The 17,994-nt window shown below is 40.6% G+C and overlaps 1 protein-coding gene across 1 annotated transcript in view; it reads right to left on the bottom strand.

Moving 5' to 3' along the window:
• Positions 1–5,295: 5,295 nt before the first annotated feature.
• The window catches only part of cracd (capping protein inhibiting regulator of actin dynamics), a 53,677-nt gene continuing 40,978 nt past the window's right edge, over positions 5,296–17,994 (bottom strand). The window contains exons 5-9 of the mRNA XM_063002117.1: positions 16,994–17,206; positions 13,520–15,866; positions 9,703–9,893; positions 8,486–8,645; positions 5,296–6,240 (exon numbers count right to left, since the gene is read on the bottom strand). Coding sequence (XP_062858187.1) covers positions 6,083–6,240; positions 8,486–8,645; positions 9,703–9,893; positions 13,520–15,866; positions 16,994–17,206 — 3,069 coding nt within the window. The 3' untranslated portion in view covers positions 5,296–6,082. The remainder of the gene's footprint in view (positions 6,241–8,485; positions 8,646–9,702; positions 9,894–13,519; positions 15,867–16,993; positions 17,207–17,994) is intronic.

Genomic DNA, 17,994 nt, shown 5'->3' with positions numbered 1-17,994 from the left:
TTGCATGAGTACAAACATCTGTCTCTAATTTTTTTCTTTTAACATAATTCATGATATTTGCATTGCTTCTGTGTGGAGTTTGCATGTTCTCCCCATGTCTGTGTGGGTTTCCTCCAGGAGCTCCGGTTTCCTCCCACAGTCCAAAGACTGCAAGTGAGGTGAATTGAAGATACTAAATTGTCCAGGACTGTGTTTGACATTAAACTTGTGAAATGATGAATCTTGTGTAATGAGTAACTACCTGTCCAGTCATGAATGTAACCAAAGGGCGCCTAGGTGGCACAGCGGGATATTCCACTAGCACGGTGGTAGCACGGTAGCACCATCTGGCAGGCATAATTGGCAGTGCCTGCAGGGGAAACTAATTGGCCAGTGTATCTGCTAGGGAGGGTTTGTTTGTTTGTTTATTAGGATTTTAACATCATGTTTTACACTTTGGTTACATTCATGACAGGAACGGTAGTTACTCATTACACAAGATTCATCAGTTCACAAGGTTATATTGAACAGAGTCATGGACAATTTAGTGTCTCCAATTCACCTCACTTGCATGTCTTTGGACTGTCGGAGGAAACCGGAGCGCCCGGAGGAAACCCACGCAGACACAGGGAGAACATGCAAACTCCACACAGAAAGGACCCGGACTGTCCCACCTGGGGATCTAACCCAGGACCTTCTTGCTGTGAGGCGACAGTGCTACCCACTTAGCCACCGTGCTGCCCTGCTAGGGAGGGATACCCGGACTATGTGTGGGTGGGATCTTCATACACTGTGTAAGGACCCTGACTGGTGGAAGAGACGCCTGTGCAGAATGCAGGGGTGTAAAGTGGAGGGCTGTGCACGTGTCGGAAGAGGCAGGAGCAGCGACGTGCTCTCCCCGGATGCAATCGGGTATCCCTCAGCAGCGGAAGACAAATTGACTGCGCTAAATCGGGAGGAAAATGGGGAGGAAATGCATTGAAATCCTAATAAATAAATAAATAAATATTAAAATTTATATTTTCTGTAATGTGGAACAAAAAACAACTATCAACAAACTGCTTTTATTTCAATGTTACATACAACACTGTTTACGCTACACTATTGCACACGACAAAATTAAAAACAAAGTGACAAAACTCGGGTTCTCCGAGGGAACACAGTCCAGTTCATATCACCTCTGTACATACATACCTACATACATTACATACATACGTACAAAATGTAGTGTTAAGCAGAGTGGGTTGGAGTCTTGCTGTGAGATCAAGTTTTACTATCATCATTGTTTGAATCCCACTAGTGCGATTGTGTTTTTTTTTTTACACATTTTTGTGATACAAGAACAGCTACAAGCTACAACAGGATAACGTTTCTATAACAGCAAGCAGGCAGTCAGGCTTCCAGTTAACTAATTTAAGTAAACTGGTGGCCAACACTGCAGGAAGCCATTAATTTATTAACCTGTGGTTAATGGTTCTCTGTAAAATAAATGTGAAATGTGGTGTTGTGGTGAAAGCTTCATTAAAGTTATTTACATAAGTAAACAGAGTGACTGTCATTGTCATGCTGATTTAAATGACATCTTTAGGGACAGACGTCAGTTGTACAGACACAGTGAGAATTTTTGTCAAGATATCAAATAATCTATCGACAGATCACTATTGACATGTGACAAATCGAAAAAATAACATAAAATATGCTAGTAAGGTACTGGGCCACAAAGAACATCCAGACCAGCTTGAAGAGATCTTAAAATAAATTCACCTAGTCTATGGAACTGTACTAGAGGGTAGGAGCACCATTCTTTTAAAAGATGAAGAGTGCTGTCCAACACGTGAGTACAAAATCTTAGATCTGGTGACTGCAAAGATCATAGCATACACCGATCAGCCATAACATTAAAACCACCTCCTTGTTTCCACACTTACTGTCCATTTTATCAGCTCCACTTACCATATAGAAGCACTTTGTAGTTCTACAATTACTGACTGTAGTCCATATATTTCTCTACATACCTTTTTAGCCTTCTTTATCCTGTTCTTCAATGGTCAGGACCACCACAGAACAGGTATTATTTAGATGGTAGATAATTCTCAGCACAGCAGTGACACTGACATGGCGGTGGTGTGTTAGTGTGTGTTGTTTGTGTGAGTTTTTAAATACCGTGTCCACTCACTGTCCACTCTATTAGACACTCCTACCTAGTTGGTCCACCTTGTAGATGTAAAATCAGAGACGATCGCTCATCCGCTCATCTATTGCTGCTGTTTGAGTTGGTCATCTTTTAGATCATCAGTGGTCACAGGATGCTGCCCACGGGGCGCTGTTGGATGGATGTTTTTGGTTGGTGGACTATTCTCAGTCCAGCAGTGACAGTGAGGTGTTTAAAAACACACACTAACACACCACCACCATGTCATTATCACTGCAGTGCTGAGAATGACCCACCACCTAAATAATACCTACTCTGTAGTGGTCCTGTGGGGGTCCTGACCATTGAAGAACAGAGTGAAAGCAGGCTAAAAGTATGTAGAGAAAGAGTTGGGACTACAGTCAGTAATTGTAGAACTACAAAGTGCTTCTATATGGTAAGTGGAGCTGATAAAATAGACGGTGAGTGTAAAAACAAGGAGGTGGTTTTAATGTTATGCCTGACCGGTGTATAATTCACTTCATTTTCATTTCAATTCACATTAAATTTTGCTATGGCCCATTTGACCTGTAAATGGAGCCAGTGACATCTTAGAAGAAACAATCCTTATATAAATAAGCAGGTGATAGGACAGAGCTTTTTGATTACCCTTTCTCCCTAAGAGAACAAGTGAACCCACACCCAATACTTTACACCTGTCTGGAAACTAACTGCACTAGTTATATTTCTCCACTTTTATTAAGATCTACTTTTAATTTGTCACTTGTTTGTCTGTTCACTTACATCAGGACCAGTATCAAAATAAAAAAATACAAAACTGTTTTTGTTCATGCTTTTGAATTAAAAAATTGTGAATCTGCCATCTACTATGTAACCTTTAGCCCTTGTGTGAGTTCCCAAAAGATTTTCTTTAGAGTAATGTGTCATACAGAACATATGAACGACCTGTTCATGTATTTGACTAATAGGCATGCATTTAGTTATTCCGACTGTGTTTGTTATGAACAGGTCTGCTGGGCTTAGGCCTGATCCACACTAACGCCTGGAGAAACCGCAGACAAACATTAACATGGTCAGTCTGATAGAATGATAGGAAAAACAGCAGAATGAGCTGGTGTATCATTTTTCACCACTCTCTTTTACTATGATGCTGCAGTTGTGAACAGCAAGCTAATTCCTAAATGCGTTCCAATAACGGCAAGCTGTTGATGACACCTCAAGATATCTGCATTTACAATATTACTAGTAAGAACATCAGTTTAAGATATCTACAATTATATTTTAAGAAATTTCAAATGATGTCACTGGATTTGTCATTCGAAGACTTACACATCCTGAAAAATATTTCTTATTTGAAATATGACTAGTAAAAATGACATTTTCAGGTAGACATTGCATGCTATCATTGATGCCACTAAGTCACCGGAACTGTAGCCTGCAAAATCTTGGGTGGCTTAAATGGTTGTGGCACAAAAAGGCATGTTAAAAACATGAGAATGTGAATTAGACTGGCCTGACTTCACATTCAGACGACTGCTTACTTTAATAAACATGCCATGAAAATAATATGGTCAAATTACAACCAAACTGTAGAAGCACTTCTGTAAACTGCTAAATGCAGAAAAAGTAAATGTAAATTATGCTACATACATCTGCTACACTTTGACTAGTCAGAATAATCATTCAGGATGGCATACATACAAAAGCTGTCTAGCTAAACTATGTTTAATATATCTGTCATTTATTTGGAGATCTCTTAAAAGGACCTTTTTTTAATTATTATTATAATTTCATGCATTTTCTCCCCCCTTTTCTTCCTTTTTAGCGCGTCCAATTGCCCGATTGCGTAATGTTTCCTCTCCACCAATGCTGATCCCCGCTCTGACTAAGGAGAACGAAGCTAACCCATGCACGTAGGCAACATGCCGTATGCATCTTATAACCTACACATTGACGAGTGCAGTGCAGCTCAGCACTGTGTACGGAGAGACACACCCTGACGGCACTCTTTTCCCGTCTCTGTGCAGGCGCCATCAATCAGCCAGCAGAGGTTGTAATTGCATTAGTTATGAGAGAGAGTCCCCATCCGGCTTAATCCCACCCCTATCTAAGCAACAGGCCAATTGTTGTTCATGTGGCCGCTCAGCCTAGCCGGCAGGCAGAGCTAAGATGTATTTGAGATCCCAGCTCTGGTTCCAGCATGTGTTTTTACCGCTGCACGACATGAGCGGCTCTTAAAAAGACTTTTGATTAGTCAAAAATACATTTCTGAATAATCCTATCTTAGTTTTGCCTAGTCATTACTTGCATTCAAGATATCAACAATTTAATGTGTTTTAGATGTCTAAAATATATTTAAAATATCTAAAAGGTAAGATATCTTTAATGTACTTTATTTACAATTTCATTGTAGATGTCTGAAATTTACGTTAGAGTCAGTAATTGGCCGCTCAGGTTGTGCAGCAGTAAAATACGCTAGCACACTAGAGCTGGGATTTCGAATACATCATATTGAATCTCAGCTCTGCCATCCGGCCGGGCTGGGCGGCTACATGAAAAACGATTGGCTGTTGTTCATACAGGAAGGGGAGCCGAATACAGACCTCATAACTGATGCAATTATGACCTCTGCTGGCTGATTGATGGAACCTGCACAGAGTCGAGGAATAACATGTTGATCAGTGTGTTGCTCTCTGAACACAAAGCTGATCCGAAGATGCAATCGGCTACTGCACACGTGTCGGAGGAGGCTCTCCTCAATCAGGGGCGGGGGTCAGCATCAGTAAAGAGGAAGCATAATGCAATTAGGTAATTGGATACGACTAGATTGGGAGGAAATTGGGAAAAATGCAAAAACATAAATAAATAAATAATGAGGAAATTTAAGATATCTTAAGTGAAATTGTGACTAGTCAGAACAAAAGGGAAGATATCTTTAATTTTATGACTACTCATAATTTAATTGTAGATATCTGAAACTGGAGCTTCCATACAACTCAATGGTTGACGTTAGACATATTTTAAATTGGTATTTTACCCAGTCAACATATAATTAGAGATATCTTAATTTAGTAATATGTCTGGTCATAAATAAATTCCAGATATCTGTAGTGTAAATCTAGTCGCACAAATGTTAAAACGGCTTGCCATATTCCTACTCTCTACATCTACTTACTACATACAGCATCTTAATAAAGTCTTTGGAACTTTAAAAAAAAAAAAAAGGTCAGGCAGTAATGGTGGATAAGAAGGCCTGGGTCACATGGTTTTTAACATGGTTAAGCTTAGGTCTCTGTTTAGGCCTCTTAAATTGCTGCACGCCAAACTGGTCACGTCACACTTTGTGCACAAGGACACAGTCATGCTGGAAGCATGTAAGTAATTTAAAATAATTGGTTTTATATTCATGTAAGCAATGTGTATGGCTAAACACCTGAACTCAATCATTAATAGGGTGTCCACACACTTTTGACCATATGGTGTATTTGCTGGCATACTAATTTTTATTATACTTTCATGTAACTGAATTGAGAGCTTGTGTTTTAATGTTCTTTACAAGTTATGTTGTACACTATAATCCTGCAGTCAGTTTAGTACTTTGGAAAGCAGATTTACCAACTTTTCATGATGTTTTTAATGATGTAAGATATAATGTGGATGGAAAAAGTATGGATGAACTACACATTTATATATTATGCGACCTGTGTAAGTGTGTAGCAGGCATTAGATATTCTTGAGTGGTTTGTGGGTTGTTAGTAGAAGATTTAAGCATGACAGCTGAATTTTATGTTTGTACATACCAGTCCTTTACATACCTACATGCTCCCCAACCAGTGCAAGTAAGTACAGTGTCAATCGTTTTTAGGAGTGTACAGTAGGATAAAGTGATACCCTGTGGATGTAACGGACTAGGTGCCTGTTTCGTCTTTTATGGAAGTCAAAGGTGAAATGTCACTTGATGATCTGCGGGCAGTCGCTCCATGCTTTGGCCTTACGCTTGGCGAGGGCAAGCCAAGCCGGTTCAGTGGAAACTTGTGTAGTGTCAGTGGGCGGGAAGCGCTTTATGTCCTTGGCTGCTGGTGGAGATGGAGTAGCGTCTGATATCTCAACTGAAAAACATTTAAGTAGAACTTTAAATATACAAATGAAAAAAATTATTATTTGTTGTTTTATTCATGTTAATTAGGCAGCACATAAAAGCATTTTAAGAAACTATTTATGCAATTTGAGGAACTATGCAGTGTTTACACGTGGGGCAGTTGCAGCTGTCCAAAATATACACCGATCAGCCATAACATTAAAACCAACTCCTTGTTTCTACACTCACTGTCCATTTTATCAGCGCCACTTACCATACAGAAGCACTTTGTAGTTCTACAATTACCGACTGTAGTCCATCTGTTTCTCTGCATGCTTTTTTAGCCTGCTTTAATCCTGTTCTCCAATGGTCAGGACCACCACAGAGCAGGTATTATTTAGGTGGTGGATGATTCTCGGCACTGCAGTGACACGGTGGTGGTGTGTTATTGTGTGTTGTGCTGGTATGAGTGGATCAGACACAGCAATGCTGATGGAGTTTTTAAATACCGTGTCCACTCACTGTCCACTCTATTAGACACTCCTACCTAGTTGGTCTACCTTGTAGATGTAAAGTCAGAGACGATCACTCATCTGTTGCTGCTGTTTGAGTTGGTCATCTTCTAGACCTTCATCGGTGGTCACAGGATGCTGCCCATGGGGCGCTGTTGGCTGGATATTTTTGGTTGGTGGACTATTCTCAGTCCAGCAGTGACAGTGAGGTGTTTAAAAACTCCATCAGTGCTGCTGTGTCTTATCCACTCATACCAGCACAACACACACTAACACACCACCACCATGTCAGTGTCACTGCAGTGCTGAGAATGATCCACCACCCAAATAATACCTGCTCTGTAGGGGTCCTGGGAGAGTCCTGACCATTGAAGAACAGCATGAAAGGGGGCTAACAAAGTATGTAGAGAAACAGATGGACTACAGGCAGTAATTGTAGAACTACAAAGTGCTTCTATATGGTAAGTGGAGCTGATAAAATGGACAGTGAGTGTAAAAACAAGAAAGTGGTTTTAATGTTATGGCTGATCAGTGTATACTGAAGCTTGTATTGGACAAAATTTACAAATGTTAATTGTAAGTTAAAGGGATAGATAAAAGCTTTTAATTTTTTAATACACTGTACCCTGTATTAAACAAAAACAATAAAGGGGCATTTTAGAAGTTTTCAGCATCTACAATGCAGTATTATCAGAAATCTGGAAAGTTCCGTGCATAACACCATTATGACAAAAAAATGTTTATACATTTTGCAGCCAAGATTTACACAGTGAGTGCAGATACTAGACTGTTCTGTCTGCAGTCCACACTTGTCTCTCACTACGAAAATGTGTGGACTTACGAAACCAATCAGAGAAATGACAAAGCAAATTCCACAACTTGATCAGTTGTTGTCTTTAGTAACCAAATGAATATTAAGAATTGAAGAAGAAAGTTGATCATCCACAGAGGTATATTTACTTTTGTTTGCAGGCATCACTTTTGATTAATAACATTTTACTGTGCCAACTATTCTGGAATCGAGGTTTGTAAATAAAATTATTGGTTTATCATACAAAAATGGTCCAGATTTAGCTTACCAAGCTTAACAAATCAAGCTCACATAAATTGTTAAAGACATTTAAAGTCAACCAAAATGTTGTTTAAGTACATACCGTGTTCATACTGAATAAATATAATATTACTATTATTGTGTTCATTATTAAAAAAAGAACAGAAAGATCAAGACAAGGAAAACCAATATTAGTGGCACTGACAATCCAATTACACACCAACTATTTATGTACCTACTTACTGTACTATCTACTACTTACTTCAGGAAGTAATACTTTCTACGTTAGTTAATGTGCCACTGACATTTATTTTCATTTAAAATGTAAAAGTTACATGTGGTGGCAACACTTCTGGTAAAACACTTGGTTTATTTGCTTAAACCTTTTGTTTGGTTTGCAAAAAGCAGTAAAAACATGTAGCTCATTTGTTATTGTTTTACTGATGTACTGTTTAGATAAAATAGATAAAATGCCTTTATTGTCATATATACATACACGCGTGTACAGTACAACGAAATTCTTTCCTTGGATAGCCCAGCAAGGACAGTCATTGTACGGCACCCCTGAAGCAGAGAGGGTTAAGGACCTTGCTCAAGGGCCCAACAGTTGCAGAATGGCAAAGCCAGGTTTCAAACTCTCAACTTTCATTTATAGCCCAAAGCTCTACCCACTAGGCTACCACTATCCCAGACAGTTTAGTAAATAACCATACCTGTGACAGAACTGGGTAGTGTGTTGGCTTTTTTTAAGTTGTCCCGTTTCTCAAAGCGAGTAAGTAAAGTGTCTGGTCTTTTGTTCTCCTCCGGTGTTTGTGGTTTAGGTGGACTGGTGTTCCCATTTCCCTTACTATCCGTAAGGCTGATCACACCAACCTGTAAGGCAAACCCACAGATGTTTACAGTGCCACAGTGTACCTGTTAAGACTCATTCTATAGATTACACATGTGAATTACATGTAAAATAGATTAACAGTCTGCTCCAAAATTATTGGCACCCTTGGTAAAGAGTAAGAATTATTTATAATTAAATGTTTTGAAGTGAATTAGCTTAATCTAAATCAAATACAAGATACGTTTTTATCGTTTTATTGTATAACTGATATTATATTTAAAGTTTATTCATTCAGTCATATGAACAAAATATATATTTTTTATGCATTTTCTCCCTTGTTCTCCCGATTTATTTTTAGCGCGTCCAATTTGTACCCAATTGCGTTATGCTTCCTCTCTACTGGTGCTGACCCACGCCCCGACTGAGGAAAGCGAACTGACACACGCCCCCTCCGACACGTGCAGTAGCCGACTGCATCTTTTCACCTGCACGAGGCGAGATCATATGTGGATCAGCCTTGTGCATGGAGAGCTACACCCTGATCGCATTATTCCTCGACTCAGCCATCAACCAGCCAGCAGAAGTCGTAATTGCATCCCTATCCAACTCCCTCCCTGGATGAACAACAGCCAAATATAGCCAAATATAGCTCATATAGCCGCCCAGCCGGATGGCAGAGCTGAGATTCGATACAATGTATACGAAATCCCAGCTCTGGTGTGCTAGTGTATTTTGCTGCTACGCCACCTGAGCAGCCATATGTACAAAATATTAAAATAAAGGTCCATTCTTTTTGTAATTTATTAAAAAATGCTTATATTAATAGCTACATACCAGAAACTGCTTGCAACCACTGTGAGGGCAATATTAATATTAATATTAATATTACTTTATTAATAATATAATACTTTATTTTATTTAAAATGCCCCTACACCAATACCAATAACTGTGACATAATATTTTCAAGAAATTTACTTCAATAACGTCAAATTTGTTTTATGTTTTGAGTGTAAGATCAATTGACCATATATATTTTTTCCTATCTTAATATTATTTTGGAGCTGACTATTAATCTCTCATTGTACTGTTTTACATACACTCTCTCTTTCCCTGGCCTGCTTCTCAGCAAGCTTGGCTTCTCTCTGAATCCTCCTTTCTTCTCTGGTCTGCTGCTGTTCTCTGAAGCCCTTTTGTTTCTGCAAAGCCAGCGTAATCCACAACGGTCCTGCCTCCTTCTCCTGTGCCCGTGAGCTGTCCAAGGAATGCCTACTCTGTAGGGACGGCTTTTCTGTGGGTGAGAAGGGAAAGTTAAAGCTACGCAAGGTGCAATAATAAGAGCAGAAATACACTGATCAGCCATAAAATTAAAACCAACTTCTTGTTTCTACACACATTGTCCATTTTATCAGCTCCACTTACCATATAGTAGCACTTTATAGTTCTACAATTACTAAATGTAGACCATCTGTTTCTCTGCATGCCTTGTTAGCCCCCTTTCATGCTCTTCTTCAATGGTCAGGACTCTCCCAGGACCACCACAGAGCAGGTATTTTTTGGGTGGTGGATCATTCTCAGCACTGCAGTGACACTGACATAGTGGTGGTGTGTTAGTGTGTGTTGTGCTGGTATGAGTGTATAAAATACAGCAGTGCTGATGGAGTTTTTAAACACCTCACTGTCACTGCTGGACTGAGAATAATTCACCAACCAAAAATATATCCAGCCAACAGCACCCCGTGGGCAGCGTCCTGTGACCACTGATGAAGGTCTAGAAGATGACCAACTCAAACAGCAGCAATAGATGAGAGATCGTCTCTGACTTTACATCTACAAGGTGAACCAACTAGGTAGGAGTGTCTAATGAAGTGGACAGTGAGTGGACATGGTATTTAAAAACTCCAGCAGCGCTACTGTGTCTTATCCACTCACACCAGCACAACACACACTAACACACCACCACCATGTCATTGTCACTACAGTGCTGAGAATAATGCACCATCTAAATAATGTCTGCTTTGAAGAACAGGGTAAAAGCAGGCTAAAAACGTATGTAGAGAAATAGATGGACTACAATCAGTAATTGTAGAACTACAAAGTGCTTCTATATGGTAAGTGGAGCTGATAAAATGGACAGTGAGTGTAGAAACAAAGAGGTGGTTTTAATATTATGTCTTTGCTTTGCACTGGAACAAAACCAAAAATATATGAACATATTTTAACATTCTTACATTGGAGCTTGGACCATTACTGACAAAATACTGGTATCATTTGCAAGTTGTACCAAATAATTGCATTTTGATGATAGTTTAAGCAGTCTGATCTGATTTTATTAGTCTTACGAGTGTTCTAAACCTTATAATCACTCATGACTTACTCCTCCTGCTGTTTTGTCACCGATTATCCCATTGAATATGGCAAACAGAATGAAAAGAAGACAGTGGTATACAGTATCCCACAAAAGTGAGTATACACCTCACATTTCTGCAAATATTTTATTATATCTTTTCATGGGACAACACTATAGACATTGAACTTGGATATAACTTAGGAGTAGTCATTGTACAGCCTGTTTAGAAGTATAGATTTACTGTCTTCTGAAAATAACTCAACACACAGCCATTAATGTCTAAATGGCTGGCAACATAAGTGAGTACACCCCACAGTGAACATGTCCAAATTGTGCCCAAAGTGTCAATATTTTGTGTGACCACCATTATTATCCAGCACTGCCTTAACCCTCTTCGGCATGGAATTCACCAGAGCAGCACAGGTTGCTATTGGAATCCTCTTCCACTCCTCCATGATGACATCACTAAGCTGGTGGATGTTAGACACCTTGAACTCCTCCACCTTCCACTTGAGAATGCCACACAGGTGCTCAATTGGGTTTAGTCCATCACCTTTACCTTCAGCTTCCTCAGCAAGGCAGTTGTCATCTTGGAAGTGTGTTTGGGGTCGTTATCCTGTTGGAAAACTGCCATGCGGCCCACTTTTTGAAGAGAGGGCCAGTGATAGCTCAGTGGTTAAGGTACTGGACTAGTAAACAGAAGGTTGCCGGTTCAAGCCCCGCCACCACCAAGTTGCCACTGTTGGGTCCCTGAGCAAGGCCCTTAACCCTCAATTGCTCATTGTGTAAGTCGCTTTGGATAAAAGCGTCTGCTAAATGCTGAAAATGTAAATGTAAATGCTCTGTTTCAGAATGTCACAGTACATGTTGGAATTGATGTTTCCCTCAACGAACTGCAGCTCCCCAGTGCCAGCAACACTCATGCAGCCCCAGACCATGATGCTACCACCACCATGCTTGACTGTAGGCAAGATACAGTTGTCTTGGTACTTCTCACCAGGGCGCCGCCACACATGCTGGACACCATCTGAGCCAAACAAGTTTATCTTGGTCTCGTCAGTCCACAGGGCATTCCAGTAATCCATGTTCTTGGACTGCGTGTCTTCAGCAAACTGTTTGCAGGCTTTCTTGTGCGTCAGCTTCCTTCTGGGATGACGACCATGCAGACCGAGTTGATGCAGTGTGCAGCGTATGGTCTGAGCACTGACAGGCTGACCTCCCACCTCTTTAACCTCTGCAGCAATGCTGGCAGCACTCGTGTGCCTAGTTTTTAAAGCCAACCTCTGGATATGACGCCGAACACGTGGACTCAACTTGTTTGGTCGACCCTGGCGAAGCCTGTTCCGAGTGGAACCTGTCCTGGAAAACCACTGTATGACCTTGGCCACCATGCTGTAGCTCAGTTTCAGGGTGTTGGCAATCTTCTTATAGCCTAGGCCATCTTTGTGGAGAGCAACAATTCTATTTCTCACATCCTCAGATAGTTCTTTGCCATGAGTTGCCATGTTGAATATCCAGTGGCCAGTATGAGAGAATTGTACCCAAAACACCAAATTTAACAGCCCTGCTCCCCATTCACACCTGGGACCTTGACACATGACACCAGGGAGGGACAACGACACATTTGGGCACAATTTGGACATTTTCACTGTGGGGTGTACTCACTTATGTTGCCAGCTATTTAGACATTAATGGCTGTGTGTTGAGTTATTTTCAGAAGACAGTAAATCAATACTGTTATACAAGCTGTACACTGACTACTCTAAGTTATATCCAAGTTTCATTTCTATAGTGTTGTCTCATGAAAAGATATAATAAAATATTTGCAAAAATGTGAGGGGTGTACTCACTTTTGTGAGATACTGTAGATAAGAAAAGAGGTAATAACCAACCAAAATGTAAAGATTTAATGTGAAGCAAGAAGAGCTTTATGTTCCTGTGACCATGGTTGCCAAAAGCTCAAGGTCAATGGGACTGTGGCCAACATCTCTGGATCTCTGTGCATTGCTATGGTCACAAGAGAATAATTGGTCTAAGATTAAACAGACCAATTAAATGACCAATGAGGAACCAAGAAAAGCTCATCAAAGTAACCTTCAGGTTCAAGATAAAACAGTTTCAAGTCATATAGTTTGTTGATGTCAGAATGGTAGAAGACCAAGAAAAACACGTTTCTACAAGCAAGACACAAAAAGGCCAGATTGGAAATGCATGTAGTCAAACCACAGTCCTGTATTAAAACACAAACATGTTTACATGAGAAAAATATAAAGGATTTAAAGAAAAGATCACCATGTCTACTCTGTAACATTGGGAGTCACCATGATGTTTTGGGGTTGCTCTGCTGCCACATGCACTGTATGCTTAAATCTGTGCAGGGTATAATGAAGTCATTAGACTTTTTACGAAGGCAGAAGGATACCAATATCGTTGTCCACATCTTTAGTTGGTATTTAATGCTGTTATTTACATAACCCAATTTTAACATCTGGTAACGTGACATGTATTAAAATATATCCAGACCTTTAAGTATATGTATTTATATAAATATATGATGATTTTCTGACCTTTCCTAATGAGTTCAGTCCTCCTGTCTGTTTTCTCCCTCCATGGGATGCTGATGGATGGAAAGAAAGACTTCTTTTCTTTTGGCTCTTCATCACCCTGACTGTTCCTCTGGCTCTGTACAGACTCTTTGATGTCATCTGTGGGATAACTGTATTCTTCAGCAGTTTTCAATTCAGGCCCTTTTGACCTTGGGGAAAGTGCCTCTCCAGACATCTTTCTACCTGGTTTAGTTCGTGAAGAGGGTGTAGGGGTGGCAACTTCAGAAGGTTTGGGAAATGTGGTTGGTTTCTGGTAAAGTGGTGGCTTGGCTTTATCATGTTCTGTACCTACGGATGGAAGAGTATTTCTACCAGGTTTGGACCGTGACTCTACAATACAGATTGTTTGAAGTTTACAGGGTTTAGAAATCTCTTCAGAAGAAGTTGTGGAGCTGGTCTTCTGAGAGAACACAGAAGTGTCAGCATTGTGATCAGATGTCAGGGGCACTGGGATGCCCTCAAAACTGTCACCTGCACTGTACCTTTTCTTTCTTTTCTCTGTGGATTGCTCGCTATGAAAGCGAAGGGAGTAGTTGGTCCTCCTCAGTTTGATACCAAAGGGTGGTGGCCTCTCATCACCACTCTGGTCTTTCTGATCTTCATAATCTTTTGTCTCTGAGTCCTCAGATTTTACCTGGCTAAAGAGCCCTGTTGGAGAAATTGGGGACTTGGGCGATCCATGTGGCAGATTTGGAACCAGAAATGAAGGAAGGTCTTTGGCAAACTTGCATTCTTCGTTGCTTTCTGAGATACGGACTGTCTTTCCTGCCTTATTTGGAGATTTGTTAGCAGAGGGTGAAAGAACAGGCTGGTTGGGAGCATCTGTAGACGGTGATTCCACCTTGCCACATTCACTTTCTTCTGGACTGAATACTTCAGAATTTCTATTTGAATCAGCAAACTTTTTACTGGCTGGAGTGATGGAAAACTTTGCGCTAGCTGACACTGTCTTCCTGACATTGGTGTGAGAGAATGGTGGCTGGCTGACATCTTCACTTGTTGGACTTTCCCCCTGCTTACGAGTCTGATCTGGGTATTCCTGGTACATTCCATCTTCAGCACCTTTAAAAATCTTTGAGCGAATATTGGCCCACTCTGCTAGAACATCAGCATTAGACTGATCTGCAGATAAAGACGATTCATTTAGAGATTTGGTTCTTCCTGATTTTCGATCTGGCAACGTCTTGCTCTTGACTTGTGGTGCCAGTGCTTTTTTGTCCTCAGAGAGACCAAGCAGAGACTTACAAGCTGTATCCTTTATCTGATCCAGATTTACTGCAGTTCCACACAGCTGAGCTCCAGTTACTAAGATAGCAGTGTGAGGAACATACAGGGATGAAGATAACACTGGAGAATCAGCAACTCCTGAAGTGCCTTCCTTAATTTCAGCACCTGTATCCCCCTGCTGACCAGGTACAGGGGTAACTGGGGAAAGGTTGACCTTCTGAAAAAGAATCTGCTTCTCGCCAGAGGACACTTTAAAGGTAAAGGGTCTTTGTCTCTCTTCCATCTCCTTCCATCTCAACTCTTCTGCTTTCCTCTTCCATTCTGGATCAGTGGTTCTGGTGAGCTCCTCAACGACACTTGCCTCCTCTTGCTGCCTTTTTCTTTCCCTTTCCTCTGCTAATCGTTTCCTCTTGGCCTCCTCTTCTTGCTGCCTTTTTAGTTCCTCTTGAAGCTCTAGTTCTTCTCTGCGCCGTTTCTCCTCCAACAAAAGCCTCTGTCTTTCTTCCGCTTCCTTCTTCTTTCTTTCCTCCTCTTCAGCTTCTCTCTTCCGTTTTTCCTCCTCCAAGCGAAGACGCTCTGCTAGAAGTTCCTGCTGCTTTCTTCTTTCCTCCTCTGCTTTTCGTCTTTCCTCTTCTATCTTCTTTTTTTTGTCTTCCTCACGTCTCTTCCTCTCTTCCTCCTCTCTCAATCGTTGCTCCTCCTCCCTCTTTTTCTGTTCCTCTTCTTCTTTCCTTCTCTCTTCCACCTGCCACCTTTTGTCCTCTTCCTCTCTTCGCAGGCGTTCCTCCTGTTCCCTGCACTTTCTGTGTTCTTCTTCCAGACGCAATTCTTCCTCCTTCCTTCTCTGTTTCTCAATCTCTCTCCTTCTCTGTTCGTCTTGCTCCCACTTCCTCTGAAGCTCCAGACATTTTTGCTCTTTTTCCTGAAGTTTCTGCTTCTTAGATCTTTCAGAAGGCTCTTGTTCTAAACTGGTCCTGTGACTTCTTATGTACTCTTCTTTCCTCACTCCTGAATCCTCGGCAAGTGTCTGTGGCTCTGTTTCTTCATAAAGTACTGCAGAAATATCCACTTCATGGAAATCCTTGAATATCAAAGAAAAAGAATACATTTCTTGACTTTTGAACAAAATTAGACATTTAAAACTATAAAAACATCTTATTTCAATGTGTGTTTTAGAATGCTTGATAAAGGTAGAACAATACTGTGACTAAAAAATAAATAAATGTGGTGGCCAAAATGATGGAAAGTAACAAATGAAAGACACAAAACCATGTGCAGCCCACAAAGGAGAAACTGAATAGAAAAGGGATAGAGCAAAACTCAGAACTAGTTGTCACACTATGAAAGGCTGCTCTGGTCACCTGTGACAACCCAGTTCTTGGAAACAAAGAAAAATAGGGAATCCTAAACACAAGCCGGGGATGGCAAAACACAAGCAGTACGTCCACACCATCAACTGGTGCAGCTTGTGAGTATTGTGGTTTCGTGGGGACCACTTCAGAAATAGGGTTATCACAATGCCTCTGGTGCAGCTCACTCATCCAGGGCGGTTCCAAGGTGACACCCCCAAACTGCTGCAAAAACAGCTGGGTTTCATAAAAGTAGATGTGTGCTGGCTTTCAACATCAGCAGAAAACTGGACCAGACCACATCTGGCATCATAGATTCACAAAGAAAGCAGGTTGACAACAGAGGAGCTGGCCAGAGGGAGAAACCATCATGCTTGACAAGGTGCAAGTGCTTCTTTATAAAAAGGAACAAACACATCACACATCTGCACCTCCATGCCCCCTCTGCTGGCCAAAAATGGCTACACAAAAGGACATAAGTCTAACGCCATTAGTCTTTCTCTCCAAGGGAGCTTCACCCATGCTAACCAGTCGTTACAATGCACATAAAACATTAAGCTCCATCACCAAAAAATGAGCATTATTCTTTTTTTCTTTAAAAAAACACAAATACTGGCAATCCAAATGAGTTTCTGATGTGCTGGTGGTTTAGATATGATGTTTCATTTCAACCAGTATTTGACAATAATAATACAGAACTTTGACAATAATAATATAATAAAATAATAATAAACACTATGTAGAGTACATTAAAATAAAACAATCAGAAAGTTTAAATAATTGTATTTGTACATGCTACATCTGTGCACATTTTTGTTCTTGTACTCTGTGAAGTGGATAAAGCCTCTTTGTTCCTTACCTGTGTAAACCTGCGGTGCTTGCGTGATATTCGCTGATTTTTGGGTTTTACAGACAGTTTATGTTTGGCAGCTGTGTTGTCCAAGCGTGGAGCTGACTGGGGAACCGCATCCAGGTTAATTGATTCAATAGTGCCAGGGGGAGGTGGACGTTTGGTACGAGGCGATTTCACAGGAGTCCTGTGCTGAGCCACATCATGGGTTGCAAAAGAGACCTAAAGAAAAGTTAATAATAAAACAGTATAATATTTTTGCCGAACAATGATTTGAAGTTTTCTTTTTTTAATTTTAAGTTGTTGTGGTGGTAATAATGAATATAAACTATAATCTGACTGGCTAGAGCAGGGGTGCCCAATACGTCGATCGTGATCTACCAGTCGATCGCACAGTGCACACTGATAGATCACGCCTCATTCAAACAGGTCAACGTAATTGACATGAAATGTGGCCACTGTTTCTTTAATTTGCGGTTTGTTACCATAGCTACGCCTCAGCCCGCATAAAGCACTGCTGATCTAGAAAGTTTTCATTCATCAGTAGCCATTTTTGCATTTTTCCTTTGGTAACCTACACTGTTTGTGAAGATGAGTGCACAACCAAGCACAAAGAAACCAAACACGTTTCTATTCGGGCAAGACCACTGTAAAGACGGCTGTTTCGTTCATATGTGGATGAAAAATATCCAAACATAAGAAATTGTGCCTCATATTCGACAGCATTTTTGGATCAACCTACTTGTGTAAAAATTTTTCTTTATCCTTATCCCAAATGAAAATAATTAAGTCTAAATATCGGTCCACCCTTACTGATGAACACTTGGAAGCCTGGTTAAGAATTGGCCTCAGCAGCTACTGTCCAGACTACATAAACCTGGCTGACACCATTCAGTACAAATCATCAGAATAAGGTCAGAGTGATTTTTCAGTCGCTTGCCCTGTAATGCTGACTATCAATATAGGAAACTGAAGCGTGTTTAAAACAGCTACAAAGCATTTTTGAAAAA

Source organism: Trichomycterus rosablanca, chromosome 9 (genome assembly GCF_030014385.1).
Source record: "Trichomycterus rosablanca isolate fTriRos1 chromosome 9, fTriRos1.hap1, whole genome shotgun sequence".
NCBI classification, from domain to species: domain Eukaryota; kingdom Metazoa; phylum Chordata; class Actinopteri; order Siluriformes; family Trichomycteridae; genus Trichomycterus; species Trichomycterus rosablanca.
This window is presented reverse-complemented; position numbering and strand designations above follow the sequence as displayed.